Below are 17,053 nucleotides of genomic sequence, written 5' to 3'. Positions count from 1 at the left end.
AGATTGCCTCACCCATTAACCCAAATACATTGGAATAGATAAGTAATGCAAGTGGGCCTATTTGGAATGGGAAAAGTGAGTCAGGGCTGCGCGGCGTTATCCATAATTTGCAATCAAGTTAAAAGCACTCTGCTGTCATGTGCCATCCCGGGGAGGATGTCAGAGGATGCCTGCCTCTTAACAACTTCACCCGGGCTAAAAAAAAAAAAAAAAGCACTTAGGAGGAGACTTCTCGCTCTGCACACTGAGAGAAAATAAACAGTCTTTGTGCATCGGCGAGCACCTCAACTTCCGTGTGCAGGTGGCGACACAACACAAACTAAACAACATCTTTTTGAGGTTTTAGATGTGAATTAAATGTTACTCACCCTCCTCCTTGTCCAGCACCATGGTCCTGAGGAACGAGCTGGAGTCCTTCCCCGGCCGATCCGTCCTGGGCTCCAGCAGGCTGCGCGGCTCGGTCCGCTCGGAGCTTCTCGGCGGGAACGTCGTTCTTGAGCACGACGAAAAGCCTTGACGGTTTAGACAAGAACGGCAATTTGAATCGCTGCGCGGACTCTGCTGACTGACGTGGTCTCCGCACTTGAATAAATGAGCCCGCTTTGAACGACTTCCATGCGAATAAAAAAAAAGAAAAAAAAGGAGGCGGTGTAAATCTGGACTAAATGTGCCGCGGCGGTGCGCACTGGAGGCGGATCAATCGCGCACACGGAGCTCGCTCTTTCTCCCGGATGTTAACGCGCGTCCCCTCTCGCTCTCATTTGCTCCGAGACGACAACTACATTCAAACAAATCCAATTGCAAATGTGACAAAGTGCCGAGCTTTGCCTCTCTCTTGCCCGCGTCTGTGCGCGCCCCGCTCTGCTCTGCGCAATAAATGCGCCGCGCACTCTTCTTCGCAGCGACCCAAGGATTCCCCTGTTAATTAAATCAATTCATTATGCTCAGATCTGATTAGCAGCCCTTCCCCCCTCTTTGAATCAATTATTCAATACACAAACATAATTGCTTGTGCCAGAGGTGTCTAAGTATTAGCTTATTTAACTCCAAGGACACTAATTACCCCTAGGGCAAGGGAACTTTTCTCATTAATTCTGACAAAACACAAAAGCACAGCTAAGGGAAAGAGAAAGTGCGCGCGTGATGGAGAGGGCGCACACGCGCGTGAGGTTGTATTGATGCCTGCGTGCACGAGCGCGTGTACGTCAAGGAGAGAGCGAGAGACAGAGATGGTACACAATGAAATGCTTTCATTGTGCTCATCTCCTTACTATTTCTTGCTGTACTTGATGGGAATAAAGTGTCTAATTGTGGTCTACTTAGCAGTTAATTAGCGTGCGGACAGTTCTATCATGCAAGCTGCACACATGCACACAACAGATGGGCTGCCTTTTTGATTAGTGCCTAGATAGGAGGTTCACTTTCAAATCTGGTAATATAATTGTTGCCTGTTATTGCCAAGATGAAAGTGTTGCTGTTGCATGGCGAGGCCTTAAATAGCAGCACTTTCGCTTGCCCTGCAGAGACTGTTAACCAATTAATGGTGAGATCCAAGAAAGATTAGCCATTTAGGAGAGCGGGAAGGAATAGAGCGACAAGAATGTTAGTTTGTCAGCAGCCAGCAGGCCTTCTATGGTGTGAGCTTGCTCAGTCTGTCCATGCCTTCTGTTGCATTTTGCACCACATATTTTAAACTGTTTGCACATGAGGAAAAGCTATACTGTCCACACAAAGAGTCTTTCAAAAAAAAAGTACTGCAAACTTTTTCTCTTTGTTTTGGGGCCCTGTTGAATGCCTTGCAGCATTTTACTGGGCAGGGGACCCTATTTGGTAACTTAAAGGCCTACTGAAATTAGATTTTCTTATTTAAACGGGGATAGCAGGTCCATTCTATGTGTCATACTTGATCATTTCGCGATATTGCCATATTTTTGCTGAAAGGATTTAGTAGAGAACATCCACGATAAAGTTCGCAACTGGAGAAAAGCCCTGCCTCTACCGGAAGTCGCAGATGATGACGTCACATGTTTGATGGCTCCTCACATATTCACATTGATTTTAATGGGAGCCTCCAACAAAAAGTGCTATTCGGACCGAGAAAACGACAATTTCCCCATTAATTTGAGCGAGGATGAAAGATTCGTGTTTGAGGATATTAATAGCAACGGACTAGAAAAAAAAATAAAAAAACGCAATTGCATTGGGACAGATTCCGATGTTTTTAGAGACATTTGCTAGGATAATTTTGGGAAATCCCTTATCTCTCTATTGTGTTGCTAGTGTTATAGTGAGTTAAATAGTACCTGATAGTCGGAAGGGTGTCTCCACGGGTGTCTTGACGCGCAGTGTCTCAGGGGAGTCGACGGCAGCTATGGACGTCACAAGCTCAGCTTTTCTCCGGTAAGAACGGACTTTTTAACCACAATTTTCTCACCAAAACCTCCTGGTTGACATTCGGTAGGATCCATGTCCGCTTGACCGCGCTCTGAGCCATTGGAAAGTTTCACCTCCAGGAATTTTAAACGAGGAATCACCGTGTGTTTGTGTGGCTAAAGGCTAAAGCTTCCCAACTCCATCTTTCTACTGTGACTTCTCCAATATTAATTGAACAAATTGCAAAATATTCAGCAACACAGATGTCCAAAATACTGTGTAATTATGCCGTTAAAGCAGACAACTTTTAGCTGTGTGTGTGTGCAGCGCTCATATTTCCTTAAAACCTGTGACGTCTTGCATACACGTCGTCATCACACAACGTTTTCAAGACGAAACTCCCGGGAAATTTAAAATTATAATTTAGTAAACTAAAAAGGCCGTATTGGCATGTGTTGCAATGTTAATATTTCATCATTGATATATAAATTATCAGACTGCGTGGTGGGTAGTAGTGGGTTTCAGTAGGCCTTTAAGTAGGTGACCCTGCATGGCTCACTCTGACACAGCAGCACAACAATAAAGCATGGGAACAAATTAGGACATCTTCTTTGTTTGTGTAAGCCAACTCTTCTACCCATGAATTGGTGTGTCTAGGGATGGGTACAGTTCACATTTAAATTGACAGTACTGATTACTGTTACCTGCATTGGAATCTATTCAACAGTAACAATCTTTAGTACTCGTGTTTGTGTTGATTGATTCATTGATACTTTTATTAGTAGATTGCACAGTACAGTACACATTCCGTACAATTGACCACTAAATGGTAACACCCGAATAAGTTTTTCAACTTGTTTAAGTCGGGGTCCACGTTAATCAATTCATGGTACAAATATATACTATCAACATAATACAGTCATCACACAAGTTAATCATCATAGTATGTACATTGAATTATTTACATTATTTACAATCTGGGGGGTGGGATGAGGAGCTTTGGTTGATATCAGAACTTCAGTCATCAACAATTGCATCAACAGAGAAATGTGGACATTGAAACAGTGTAGGTCTTATTTAGTAGGATATGTAAAGCCAGCAGAGAACATAGTGAGTTCAGATAGCATAAGAACAAGTAAATACATTAGGAGTACATTTGAGTTGTTTATAATCCGGGGAGATGGGATGTGAATGGAGGAGGGTATTAGTAAAGTGTTGAAGTTGCCTGGAGGTGTTGTTTTAGAGCGGTTTTGAAGGAATATAGAGATGCACTTACTTCTATACCTGTTGGGAGTGCATTCCACATTGATGTGGCATGGAAAGAGAATGAGTTAAGACCTTTGATAGATCGAAATCTGGGTTTAACGTGGTTTGTGGAGCTCCCCCTGGTGTTATGGTTATGGCGGTCATTTACGTTAAGGAAGTAATTTGACATGTACTTCGGTATCAAGGAGGTGTAGCGGATTTTATAGACTAGGCTCAGTGCAAGTTGTTTTACTCTGTCCTCCACCCTGAGCCAGCCCAATTTGGAGAAGTGGGTTGGATTGAGGTGCGATCTGGGGTGGAGGTCTAAAAGTAACCGGATTACCTTATTCTGGGACTTTTGGAGTCTAGATTTGAGGGTTTTGGAGGTGCTGGGGTACCAGGAGGTGCAAGCGTAATCGAAGAAGGGTTGAATGAGAGTTCCCGCTAGAATCCTCAAGGTGCTTTTGTTGACCAGAGAGGAGATTCTGTGTTCATGTGTTAAAGGCCTACTGAAACCCACAACTACCGACCACGCAGTCTGATAGTTTATATATCAATAATGAAATCTTAACATTGCAACACATGCCAATATGGCCGGTTTAGTTTATTAAATTGCAATTTTAAATTTCCCGCGAGGTATCCTGTTGAAAACATCGCGGAATGATGACGCGTGCGCGTGACGTCACCGGTGGTAGCGGACATGTTCTCCCAGCACTGATCACGGCTAAAAGAAGTCTGTTTTTATCACATAATTACACAGTATTCTGGACAGCTGTGTTGCTGAATCTTTTGCAATTAATACTGGAGACTACAAATAAGAAACATGTTGGTGGAAAGCGGTGTATTGCAGCCGGCTGTAGCAACACAAACAGAGCCGGTGTTTCTTTGTTTTTTGTGAAGCTTTAATACGGAACAGAGCGGTCAAGCGAACATGGTTCTCTACCACATGTCAACCGGGAGGTTTCAGTGAGAAAACTGTGGTAATAAGTTGGCTCTCACCGTAAACATGATCGGAGCTTGTGTCGTTCCTCCTGATCCGTCAAAGAGGCAGCTGCGACTTTCTTGGCTCCTCCATGGCTTCCCTCAGAGACACTGGCGGTCACCACACCCCTCCGACTTTCAGGTATGACTATATAATCTCACTAAAATACTAGTAACGCAATAAGCAGATAAGGGATTTTACAGAATTATCCTAGTAAATGTGTCTAATAACATCTTAATCGCTCCGACTGCCCTCGTCTTTTTTTTTTCTTCTAGTCCTTCACTCTCACTATCCTCATCCACGAATCTTTCATCCTCACTCAAATTAATGGGGAGATTGTCGCTTTCTCGGTCCGAATCGCTATAGCTGCTGGTGTCCATGATTGTAAACAATGTGAGGATGTGAGGAGCTCTACAACCAGTGACGTCACGCGCCCATCGTCTACTACTTCCGGTACAGGCAAGGCTTTTTTATTAGCGACCAAAAGTTGCAAACTTTATCGTGGATGTTCTCTACTAAATCCTTTTAGATAAAATATGGCAATATCGCGAAATGATCAAGTATGACATATAGAATGGACCTGATATCCCCGTTTGAATAAGAAAATCTCATTTCAGTAGGCCTTTAACACATTTTATTTATGTAATGTAACATTTAACAGTGAGCTGACAATGATGAATAAATTTATGGTTTATTTTGAGCCATGCAAACAAAACAAGAGAATGACATAAAATACAAAAGAAATATATAGATACATTATTTTTACACCTACATTGAAAACATTACATGTGACTAATCTTTTGTAGATGTCAAGATTGGCTCAAAAGGGAGTGGGAAGAAGTAAACTTATTAGGTCCCACCCCTATACATATACAAAATATATATACAATATATAATACAATAATATATACAATATAATTCAATTCAGTGGTTGCTGCTATATATTGTCAATATATAATACATTTAAATTCACACACTCACATATATACATATGTATACACACATATATACAATTTATATATATATACATATATATATATATATATATATATATATATATATATATATACATACACACACGCAATCACATACATACACACATGCATATACCCAAAATACACACATATCCATCACACACACACACACACACACACACACACACACCTATATAAATACTATATATATAATAGTATATATAATATACACTTTTGTCTAAACATTATTAACAGTTTATGGTGCCTATGGGAACAAGCTTTCATTTTGACTGTGATATTAGTGGTTAAAAGTGGATCTGTAGCTGTGGAGCTACTGCCCCTGATCAACAGGACCTGAGGACCACTCTTGCTATGTGTCCTATGGCTGTGCATTAAAAGAGATGAGGGGAGCCCCCTGCCAGAGGAGTTATCCACGAACATAAGATCCCCCACTCGCCTGCCCTGTACTCCAGATAGTGTACTTATGTGTCCTATGCTGTGCATTAAAAGAGACGAGGGGAGCCCCCTGCCAGAGGAGTTAACCACGAACATAAGATCCCCCACTCGCCTGCCCTGTACTCCAGATAGTGTACCCAAATCCCTTTTCTTAGTTTCCATCGGCACCAATTCTTTAGTCAGAATTCATATTTGTTTTTACATTTGCAGAAAATTAGTATTACTCAAATTGCATATAGGATTGTCTGTGTACACACACAAACACACACACACACACACACACACACACACACACACACACACACACACGCACACGCGCACACACACACACACACACACATACGTGTTTGGGTGACATATGAGGACTTATGACAAAAACGTGACATATGGGGACATGCCTTTCCAATGGTCCTACAGGCCTGGGAATCAGACGGTTAGTGAACCAGAATTTTAGAAACACAGTGGTCTATTGAGATTTTTGCAACTCTTTTGTTTTTTTATGAACCTGATTTTTATGGTACATATGAGGACTTGTCAGGTTTAGGTGACAAATGAAGACCAGAGTGTTTAAGATTTCAAGTTTATGTGACATATGACGACCATGACGTCACAGAGTGTTTAAGATTTCAGGTTCATGTGACATATGATGACCATGACGTCACAGAGTGTTTAAGATTTCAGGTTCATGTGACATATGACAACCATGACGTCACAGAGTGTTTAAGATTTCAAGTTTATGTGACATATGATGACCATGACGTCACAGAGTGTTTAAGATTTCAAGTTTGTGAAATATGACAACCATGACGTCACAGAGTGTTTAAGATTTCAGGTTCATGTGACATATGAGGCTAATGACATCAGAGACTTAACAAAACCACCTGAGTTGGTTTAGTTGATGTGTTGTCATTTAAAAAAAAAATCCCAATCCCATGCTACTGTAATCTAAAACCAAGAAGAGTTTATAAGAAACATGGGTAAAAATGTAATTGTCAACTAAGTGTAACTGAATTGTTTTTGTGGATTTTGTCGCTAAGAATTATCTGGAATAAATACAAAACGCTTGCTGTTTATTTTGCTTTTTTAATTGCTGGTAACATACTCAAGCTACCAAAGAAGATGTGGGAAAACATTTTTTTTCCCTTTTTTTAATATAATTCTGTTATGGATGTAGTACTTGATGGCAAGCCAATCTCTGTCCTGTAGAGCTACTAGTTCTTTATGGAGGCAGGCTTCACAATCTTTTTTACCTGGTACTTTGTTGCCAGTTACAAAATGCAACATGTGTCATTCAACTGCTTCCACTTCTTCCCCTCTGCAGCTGTCATAAAGGAGACAAAATACAATTTCTTACTGAAGGAAAAATGACTATAACACAGTGAAAAGGTGCAAAACGTAATATAATATTCTAGTAAATGATGTGGATTATTTATTTACCCCGCTTTGGAGTGGACCAAGTGGAAGAAGCTTGAGACATACCCACTTCCAGCGATTTGTCCTGCTGTCAATCTGAAAGGAAGAATTAGAAAACTGTAAAAGTAAACATTTAACATATTGTGCTTTGTGAAGCAGCGGAGTATATGTGTTGTCTGTCTATTTATGAATAATGCAGACCAGGAGTGTTGGCTGAGTTCTTAACGTTTGCTTTCAGAGCGTGCATACAAGATGCCGTCATGGCGACACAACCTATACCGGGCTACCGCGCATGCTCGTCACTCCTGTTGCATGCTGGGTAGGGTAGTTCTTTTTCCCCCTGGCTCATAACATCACAATATAGTACCATGTATATGTGTTCAGTTTATCAAAGCACCAAGCAAACAGATATGGTCATAATTATTTTAAGTCCACTACGCAGAATAAACACAACATTATTAATATTGCTACTACGGATAATTTGATCAAAAATTCCCTAAAACAGCCCACTACCTATAATATAAGTTTTTTAAACATAAGATCCCTGATAAAAAAAAAAATGTTTCTGCTGTTACCTCAGAAATTGGCTGTTCAGATGTTATGATTGTGGCTCAGAGATTTGTATGTAGATTATATTTATTTTCCATAACAAACAGGATAACTTAAATACCCTGGCAGTGGCAATAAGCTTAAATGTTTGTATTTACATTTTTTGAGTTGATTTTCATAAAATTTGCTATTTAACTGCTACTGTTTAACAAGGACTGATTTAAATTGTGTTTGCTCAACAAATGTTTTGGCGCTTTTGTTCATGTGGGAGAATATTCCAATAAAGGTGCACTACACACTACTTTTGAATTCATTATTGGGCTTCGCGTATACAATGCATTTAATCGCGATTAATAAGAGAAATAGTGCGATTAACTTCGATTAAAAATTTTAATCATTGCCCAGCCCTAATATATATACAAACCCCGTTTCCATAAAAGTTGGGAAATTGTGTTAGATGTAAATATAAACTGAATACAATGATTTGCAAATCCTTTTCAACCCATATTCAATTGAAAGCATTACAAAGACAACATATTTGATGTTCAAACTCAAACTTTTTTTTTTTGCAAATAATAATTAACTTTGAATTTCATGGCTGCAACACGTGCCAAAGTAGTTGGGAAAGGGCATGTTCACCACTGTGTTACATCACATTTTCTTTTAACAACACTCAATAAACGTTTGGGAACTGAGGAAACTAATTGTTGAAGCTTTGAAAGTAGAATTCTTTACCATTCTTGCTTGATGTACAGCTTAAGTTGTCGTGTTTTACGCTTCATAATGCGCTACACATTTTCGATGGGAGACATGTCTGGACTGCAGGCGGGCCAGGAAAGTACCCGCACTCTTTTACTACGAAGACACGCTGTTGTAACACGTGGCTTGGCATTGTTTTGCTGAAATAAGCAGGGGCGTCCATGATAATGTTGCTTGGATGACAACATATGTTGCTCCAAAACCTGTATGGACCATTCAGCATTAATGGTGCCTTCTCAGATGTGTAAGTTACCCATGCTTTGGGCACTAATACACCCCCATACCATCACACATGCTGGCTTTTGAACTTTGCGCCGGATGGTTATTTTCCTCTTTGTTCCGGAGAACACCACGTCCACAATTTCCATATATAATTTGAAATGTGGACTCGTCAGACCACAGAACACTTTTCCACCTTGCATCAGTCCATCTTAGATGAGCTCGGGCCCAGCGAAGCCCGCGGCGTTCCTCTGTGTTGTTGATAAATGGCATTTGCTTTGCATAGTAGAGTTTTAACTTGCATTTACAGATGTAGCGACCAACTGTAGTAACTGACAGTGGTTTTCTGAAGTATTTCTTAGCCCATGTGGTGATATCTTTTACACACTGATGTCGGTTTTTAATGCAGTACATCGCTTACGTGCAGTGATTTCTCCAGATTCTCTGAACCTTTTGATAATTTTACGGACCGTAGATGGTAAAATCCCTAAATTCTTTGCAAAAAAAATGTTTAGCAGTTTTAACATCAAATATGTTGTCTTTGTAGCATATTCAACAGAATTGGGGTTGCAAATTCTTTGCAAATCATTGTATCCTGTTTATATGTACATCTAACACAATTTCCCAACTCATATGGAAACGGGGTTTGAATGTATTTATATATATATATATAGCCTATTATTTGCGCACTATTTACAAGTTATGTACCAAAAACACGACCACCGAAAAAATACTTTGATCAATGAAAACAGCGCTGCAGAAACCGGCTGTAAACAAGAGGCACTGCATTTTCTGAATTGAAACACTCATTTTAAAGCTTTGACATTAACATTTTAACACACACTAATCTGATTCAGAAAATATGAGGACCTTATATGAAACACACCTAGGTCTTTTTTGGTTCAAACAATATGAGGACATGACGAGTGCTCACATGTAGAATTTATGTTGTTGACTTGTAACATCTCCTGTTTTGCTAAACATGAGTTCCAAACTCCCTACTGACTAACATGGATGTACCCTTACGAAAATGTTGTCATGTAAACTGATCTGTGAGAGATTAAAATTAATAAATGTCTTTCAAAATATAGGTTGGGTCAAATTTAGAGCAGATATAGTAAAAATAGACATGTAATAACCTGTTGGAGGGATGAAGTCGGTTTATGGCTGTCATCTGAATCTAGAGAATGTTGAGATAGAACCTCAAACAGTTGGTTTCTGCAACAAAACACAAAAATATAATGTCATAACTAATTAATTATAACATTCTCACCACTTTTTGTTGATAAAAATCTGAGCATACAATGCCAGATAAAGGGTAAAGATTATTACAGAGTTTCAGCTCTTAGACAATTCATTAAGAATGTAACACACACAAAAATCTGGTTCAGAAAATATGAGGACCTGAATTGAGACACTCATTTTAAAGCTTTGACATTAACATTGTAACACACATTTTCTGGTCCAGAAAATATGAGGACCTTATATGAAACACACCTAAGTCTTTCTTGCTTCAAACAATATAAGGACATGACGAGTGCTCACATGTAGAATTTATGTTGTTGACTTGTAACATCTCCTATTTTGCTAAACATGAGTTCTAAACTTTCTACTGACTAACATGGATGTACCCTTGCGAAAAAGTTGTCATATAAACTGATCTGTGAGAGATTAAAATAAATAAATGTCTCTCAAAATATAGGTTGGGTCAAATTTAGAGCAGATATAGTAAAAATAGACATGTAATAACCTGTTGGAGGGATGAAGTCAGTTAATGGCTCACATCTGAATCCGGAGAATGTTGAGATGGAACCTCAACAGTTGGTTTCTGCAACAAAACACAAAAATATAATGTCAGAACTAATTAATTATAACATTATCAGCACTTTTTGTTGATGAAACTCTCAGCATACAATGCCAGATAAATAGTAAAGATTATTACAGAGTTTCAGCTCTTAGACAATTAATTAAGAATATAAAACACACTAAAATCGGGTTCAGAAAATATGAGGACCTGAATTGAGACACTCATTTTAAAGCTTGGACATTAACATTGTAACACACACTAATCTGGTTTAGAAAATATGAGGACCTTATATGAAACACACCCAAGTCTTTCTTGGTTCAAACAATATAAGGACATGACGAGTGGTCACATGTAGAATGTATGTTGTTGACTTGTAACATCTCCTGTTTTGCTAAACATGAGTTCCAAACTCCTTACTGACTAACATGGATGTACCCTTACGAAAATGTTGTCATATAAACTGATCTGTGAGAGATTAAAATTAATAAATGTCTTTCAAAATATAGGTTGGGTCACATTTAGAGCAGATATAGTAAAAATAGACTTGTAATAACCTGTTGGAGGGATGAAGTCGGTTTATCGCTCACATCTGAATCTGGAGAATGTTGAGATAGAACCCCAACAGTTGGTGTCTGCAACAAAACACAAAAATATAATGTCAGAACTAATTAATTATAACATTAACAACCACTTTTGGTTGATAATATTCTGAGCATATAATTCTACATAAACAGTAAAGATTATTATAGCGTTTTAGCTCTTAGACTATTATTTAAGAATGTAACATTCACTAAAATGTGGTTCAGAAAATATGAGGACCTGGATTGAAACACTCATTTTAAAGCTTTGAATTAAACATTGTAACACACACTAATGTGGTTCAGAAAAATATGAGGACCTTATATGAAACACACTGAAGTCTTTTTTAGTTCAAACAATATGAGTACATGACAAGTGATCACATATAGAATTCATGTTGCTGACCTGTAACATCTCCTGTTTTGCTAAACATGAGTTGTAAATTCCACAGACTAACATGGATGTACGCTTAAAAAATGTTGTCATATAAACTGATCTGTGAGAGGTTAAAAGGATTAAATGTCTTTTGAAGTATAGGTTGTGTCAAGTTTTTAGCAGATAAAGGGCAGCACGGTGGAACAGGGGTTAGTGCATGTGCGTCACAAATCGTTAAATCCTGGGCAGAAATCCACACAGAAAGATCGACGTGATCTTTCTGTGTGGAGTTTGCATGTTCTCCCCGTGACTGCGTGGGTTCCCTCCGGGTACTCCGGCTTCATCATACCTCCAAAGACATGCACCTGGGGATAGGTTGATTGGCAACACTAAATTGGCCCTAGTGTGTGAATGTGAGTGTAAATGTTGTCTATTTGTGTTGGCCGTGTAATGAGGTGGCGACTTGTCCAGGGTGTACTCCGCCTTCCGCCCGAATGCAGCTCAGATAGGCTCAAGCACACCCCGCCAACCCAAAAAAGGGACAGGTAGTAGAAAATGGATGGATGGATGGATAGTAAAATAGTCAAGTAATAACCTGTTGGAGGGATGAAGTCGGTTTATCGCTCACATGAATCTGGAGAATGTTGAGATAGAACATCAACAGTTGGTGTCTGCAACAAAACACATAAAAATAATGTTAGAACTTATTAATTATAACATTATCAGCACTTTTTGTTGTTAACATTATGAGCATATAATGCCAGATAAATAGTAAAGATATTTATAGAGGGTTTCTGTCTCTTGTCCCGCTCATGTCTTGAGATGAACTTCCCTCGGTACTCGACCACAAAAGAACCTTTTTAAATTGATGCAAGAGCAAATACACCATATCCTGATAAAACAGTTTATCAATTAACAATGTTTGGAATATCTGTTTTAAAAAGGAATAATAATAGTCGTTACTTGACTAAAAATTCAATTACAAACAGAATTACTCTTTCATAAATGTAAATAATTATTAAATTAAGTACAAACCCCGTTTCCATATGAGTTGGGAAATGGTGTTAGATGTAAATATAAACGGAATACAATGATTTGCAAATCATTTTCAAGCCATATTCAGTTGAATATGCTACAAAGACAACATATTTCATGTTCACTCTGATAAACATTTTTTTGGTGCAAATAATCATTAACTTTAGAATTTGATGCTAGCAACACGCAACAAACAAGTTGGGAAAGGTGGCAATAAATACTGATAAAGTTAAGAAATGCTCATCAAACACTTATTTGGGACATCCCACAGGTGTGAAGGCTAATTTGGAACAGGTGGGTGCCATGATTGGGTATAAAAACAGCTTCCCAAAAAATGCTCAGTCTTTCACAAGAAAGGATGGGGCGAGGTACACCCCTTTGTCCACAACTGCGTGAGCAAATAGTCAAACAGTTTAAGAACAACCTTTCTCAAAGTGCAATTGCAAGAAATTTACTGATTTCAACATCTACGCTCCATGATATCATCAAAAGGTTCAGAGAATCTGGAGAAATCACTCCACGTAACCGGCATGTCTGGAAACTAACATTGAATAACCGTGACCTTCGATCCCTCAGACGGCACTGTATCAAAAACCGACATCAATCTCTAAAGGATATCACCACATGAGTTCAGGAACACTTCAGAAAACTACTGTCACTAAATACAGTTTGTTGCTATATCTGTAAGTGCAAGTTAAAGCTATATTATGCAAAGTGAAAGCCATTTATCAACAACATCCAGAAACGCCGCCGGCTTCTCTGGGCCCGAGATCATCTAAGATGGACTGATGCAAAGTGGAAAGGTGTTCTGTGGTCTAACGAGCCCACATTTCAAATTTTTTGGGGAAATATTCGACACCGTTTCATCCGGACCAAAGGGGAAGCGAACCATCCAGACTGTTATCGACGCAAAGTTGAAAAGCCAGCATCTGTGATGGTATGGGGGTGCATTAGTGCCCAAGGCATGGGTAACTTACACATCTGTAAGTTACCCATCTGTTTGGAACAACATTTGCTGCCATTTAAGCGCCAACTTTTTCATGTGCGCCCCTGCTTATTTCAGCAAGACAATGCCAAGCCACATTCAGCACGTGTTCAGCTTCATAAAAAAGAGTGCAGGTACTTTCCTGGCCGGCCTGCAGTCCTATCAAAAATGTGTGGTGCATTATGAAGCGTAAAATACGACAGAGGAGACCCCGGACTGTTGAACGACTGAAGCTCTACATAAAACAAGAATGGGAAAGAATTCCACCTTCCAAGCTTCAACAATTAGTTTCCTCAGTTCAAACGATTATTGAGTGTTGTTGAAAGAAAAGGTGATGTAACACAGTGGTGAACATGCCCTCTCCCAACTACTTTGGCACGTATTGCAGCCATGAAATTCTAAGTTAATTATTATTTGTAAAAAAAATTATTCCGTTTGGATTTACATCTAACACAATTTCCCAACTCATATGGAAACGGGGTTTGTAATTAATGTGTTACTTGAAAAAGAAAAGTTTTAAATATCTAGCATATGCAGTTGAGAGACATTTCATGAGAGCAGAGTGTGTGTGTGCCTTTAAAAAGCTGTGCCTTTTGCCAAGTGACGTGGGACGTCAGCGCCCAGACATAGCAAAATAGTTCAGCTGTATTTTTTAGCTTAGCAGTGGCAGTTAAGATAGTTCTGTTGAATGTTTTTGTTTGCGTGTGGATGAGGCCTCTTTCTATTTGATATCGTGTTCGTAATTACTTCCGGGGGTTGCTTTCATTAGTAAAAAGATATTACCTGCACTAACCCTTTTGTGCTTCTAACGCTGTCTTGTTGACATACAATCACATCAAAAGTAGCATGCCAGATTACATAAAACGCATCGTAACAGCGTTGTAGCGTACATAAAAGTTATTAGATTACTCGTTACCGGTAAAAGTAACAGCAATAGTAACATCGTTTTCATATACCACTGTTATACCATCCATCCATCCATCCATCATCTTCCGCTTTTCCGAGGTGGGGTCGCGGTGGCAGCAGCCTAAGCAGGGAAGCCCAGACTTCCCTCTCCCCAGCCACTTCGTCTAGCTCTTCCCGGGGGATCCCGAGGCGTTCCCAGGCCAGCCGGGAGACATAATCTTCCCAAGGTGTCCTGGGTCTTCCCCGTGGCCTCCTACCGGTTGGACGTGCCCTAAACACCTCCCTAGGGAGGCGTTCGGGTGGCATCCTGACCAGATGGCCGAACCACCTCATCTGGCTCCTCTCCATGTGGAGGAGCAGCGGCTTTACTTTGAGTTCCTCCCGGATGGCAGAGCTTCTCACCCTATCTCTAAGGGAGAGCACCCTTACCCGGTGGAGGAAACTCATTTCGGCCGCTTGTACCCGTGATCTTATCCTTTCGGTCATGACCCAAAGCTCATGACCATAGGTGAGGATGGGAACGTAGATCGACCGGTAAATTGAGAGCTTTGCCTTCCGGCTCAGCTCCTTCTTCACCACAACGGATCGATACAACGTCCGCATTACCGAAGACGCCGCACCGATCCGCCTGTCGATCTCACGATCCACTCTTCCCCCACTCGTGAACAAGACTCCGCGGGGCCATAGAGGTCAGGTGCATTGTGAGCTGGGCGGCAGCCGAAGGCAGGGCACTTGGCGGTCCGATCCTCGGCTACAGAAGCTAGCTCTTGGGACGTGGAACGCTGTTATTCCAAACACTTCTAATTAAAGCCATATAATACAACCTCTATTAGACAGTAAGGAAATGATCCAAATGAGATGTTGATACAGTTACCATTGATATGTTACATAACAAGACATACCTTTCCAATCATTGATCCACTGGGCCTTAAAACAAGACTTGTCACATCCAGATCAAATAAACTCGGTGGCTTCAGCCTCAGGATTACGTCTCGCTCTTCTTTTGGGCACGATGTCTATATCATGTGTTGATGCGCCTAACAAATCCACACATAAAAATGAAAAAAGTCAGTGACACAGAAATAAAACAAAGAACTAAACCCTTCAAAAACTGTTAAATTTAGGCTCAATGCAGACATGAAGCTTCTCAAACAAAGTAGTAATGTAACAATATCAGTAACATGCCAACTCCACAGTGCTTATCAGCTTGAAATATTTGTATTTGAGAAAAAGTATAAACAATTTGAAGAACTCTAGTCTGTCTTGTTTAAAATTAAGAAAAGGTTTACTTGCATAGTGATCAAGGGTGAAGGGTCAAATGGAGAGAATAATTTCACCACACCTAGTGTGTGCCAATCACTGCTACTTATAATCTTCCATGCAACTTAAAAAAAAAAAGTTAAATGCCTTGGCCTTGGCCCAGAACTGAAATGCTTAATTTAACCTCATAAAATCAAATCTGATTGCAATTAATAACAACAACATTTAACTGTTGATTATAATGAACTATTTTCCTATGTTAAAAAACATTGGTCTATTTAATTACGTTAAACTCCATTTTATGCTCACCTGATTCAACCATGCTGTCGAAGACTGTCAAAGATGGTTTGTGACCAAGATAGATGTCCCCCTCCGGTGATGCAGGTCCCGGAAGTGATGTTCACTGAGCGCTCTGTTGTGCTCAAAATCGTGTGTGAAGTTGTGTATTTCGATTATAAATGGTCCTTTTGGAAAACCCTTTTTATATATATATTCAATATTAAGTGTGATACATGAGCTGTATAACTTCCATGATGAAAATAGTTAACTAGTGATTTAGCCATCTGTTAGGAGCAGACATCGTCCAGCGGCCAATCAGGCGGCGCCTAACTGAAAATTGGACCAATCAGACGCCGAGACTCTTCAGAGTGGGCGGAAGTAACCATCTTGAACACCATGTAAAGTGAATACCTCCAAAAACAATCACCATATTAATCCTAAATTTGCCCCAAATATAAAAATACCCAAATAATGTGCTATTGTAACCATTTGAAAATATTAAATACTGTGTGTAGTTTGAATTGCATTTGAATTATTGCCTTTGTCTCAATCAAGGTTGAAGGTTGGTTTTTTTTATGCAAAAACCTACATTTCAGGCACATTTAAAGCAATTATTGTGCGGCATTGTATTTTAGTCAACAGAATAGCAAAAAGTCCAATACAGTAAAATACTGAATCAAACAAATTAAATCATCACCATAATCCCTTTATTACTAATTGTCTAGCCCAAATCCTCTCCAGATAAACCAAATTAATAGATAAAACTAACACTAAAAAGGATGAGATCATCAGATCAGTTGAAAATGTGTTGTTATTTGATTCAGAATTCAAGAGTATGTTTATTGCTGTAATGGTTA

The 17,053-nt window shown here is 39.5% G+C and overlaps 1 protein-coding gene and 1 long non-coding RNA gene across 3 annotated transcripts in view; both read right to left on the bottom strand.

The window, feature by feature from the left end:
• The window catches only part of lmo1 (LIM domain only 1), an 88,946-nt gene extending 87,926 nt beyond the window's left edge, over window positions 1-1,020 (bottom strand). Inside the window, exon 1 of the mRNA XM_061883405.1 lies at window positions 369-1,020. Coding sequence (XP_061739389.1) covers window positions 369-390 — 22 coding nt within the window. The 5' untranslated portion in view covers window positions 391-1,020. The remainder of the gene's footprint in view (window positions 1-368) is intronic.
• Window positions 1,021-7,369: 6,349 nt separating this feature from the next.
• On the bottom strand, window positions 7,370-16,602 carry LOC133540622 (uncharacterized). 2 transcript variants are annotated; one of them, XR_009803688.1, is made up of 7 exons: window positions 16,227-16,602; window positions 15,560-15,694; window positions 12,327-12,402; window positions 11,332-11,409; window positions 10,721-10,798; window positions 10,110-10,188; window positions 7,376-7,539 (listed from the first exon to the last, which is right to left on the bottom strand). It is a non-coding gene; the product is annotated as an uncharacterized LOC133540622 (long non-coding RNA). The 2 variants fall into 2 exon arrangements; XR_009803684.1 differs by lacking the exon at window positions 16,227-16,602 and having other exon boundaries at window positions 7,370-7,539; window positions 15,560-15,918.
• Between the last annotated feature and the right edge of the window lie 451 nt (window positions 16,603-17,053).

Source organism: Nerophis ophidion, linkage group LG02 (assembly GCF_033978795.1).
Source record: "Nerophis ophidion isolate RoL-2023_Sa linkage group LG02, RoL_Noph_v1.0, whole genome shotgun sequence".
NCBI classification, from domain to species: Eukaryota; Metazoa; Chordata; class Actinopteri; order Syngnathiformes; family Syngnathidae; genus Nerophis; species Nerophis ophidion.
Note: the sequence above shows the minus strand (reverse complement) of the source record. Positions and strands in the feature narration are given on the sequence as shown.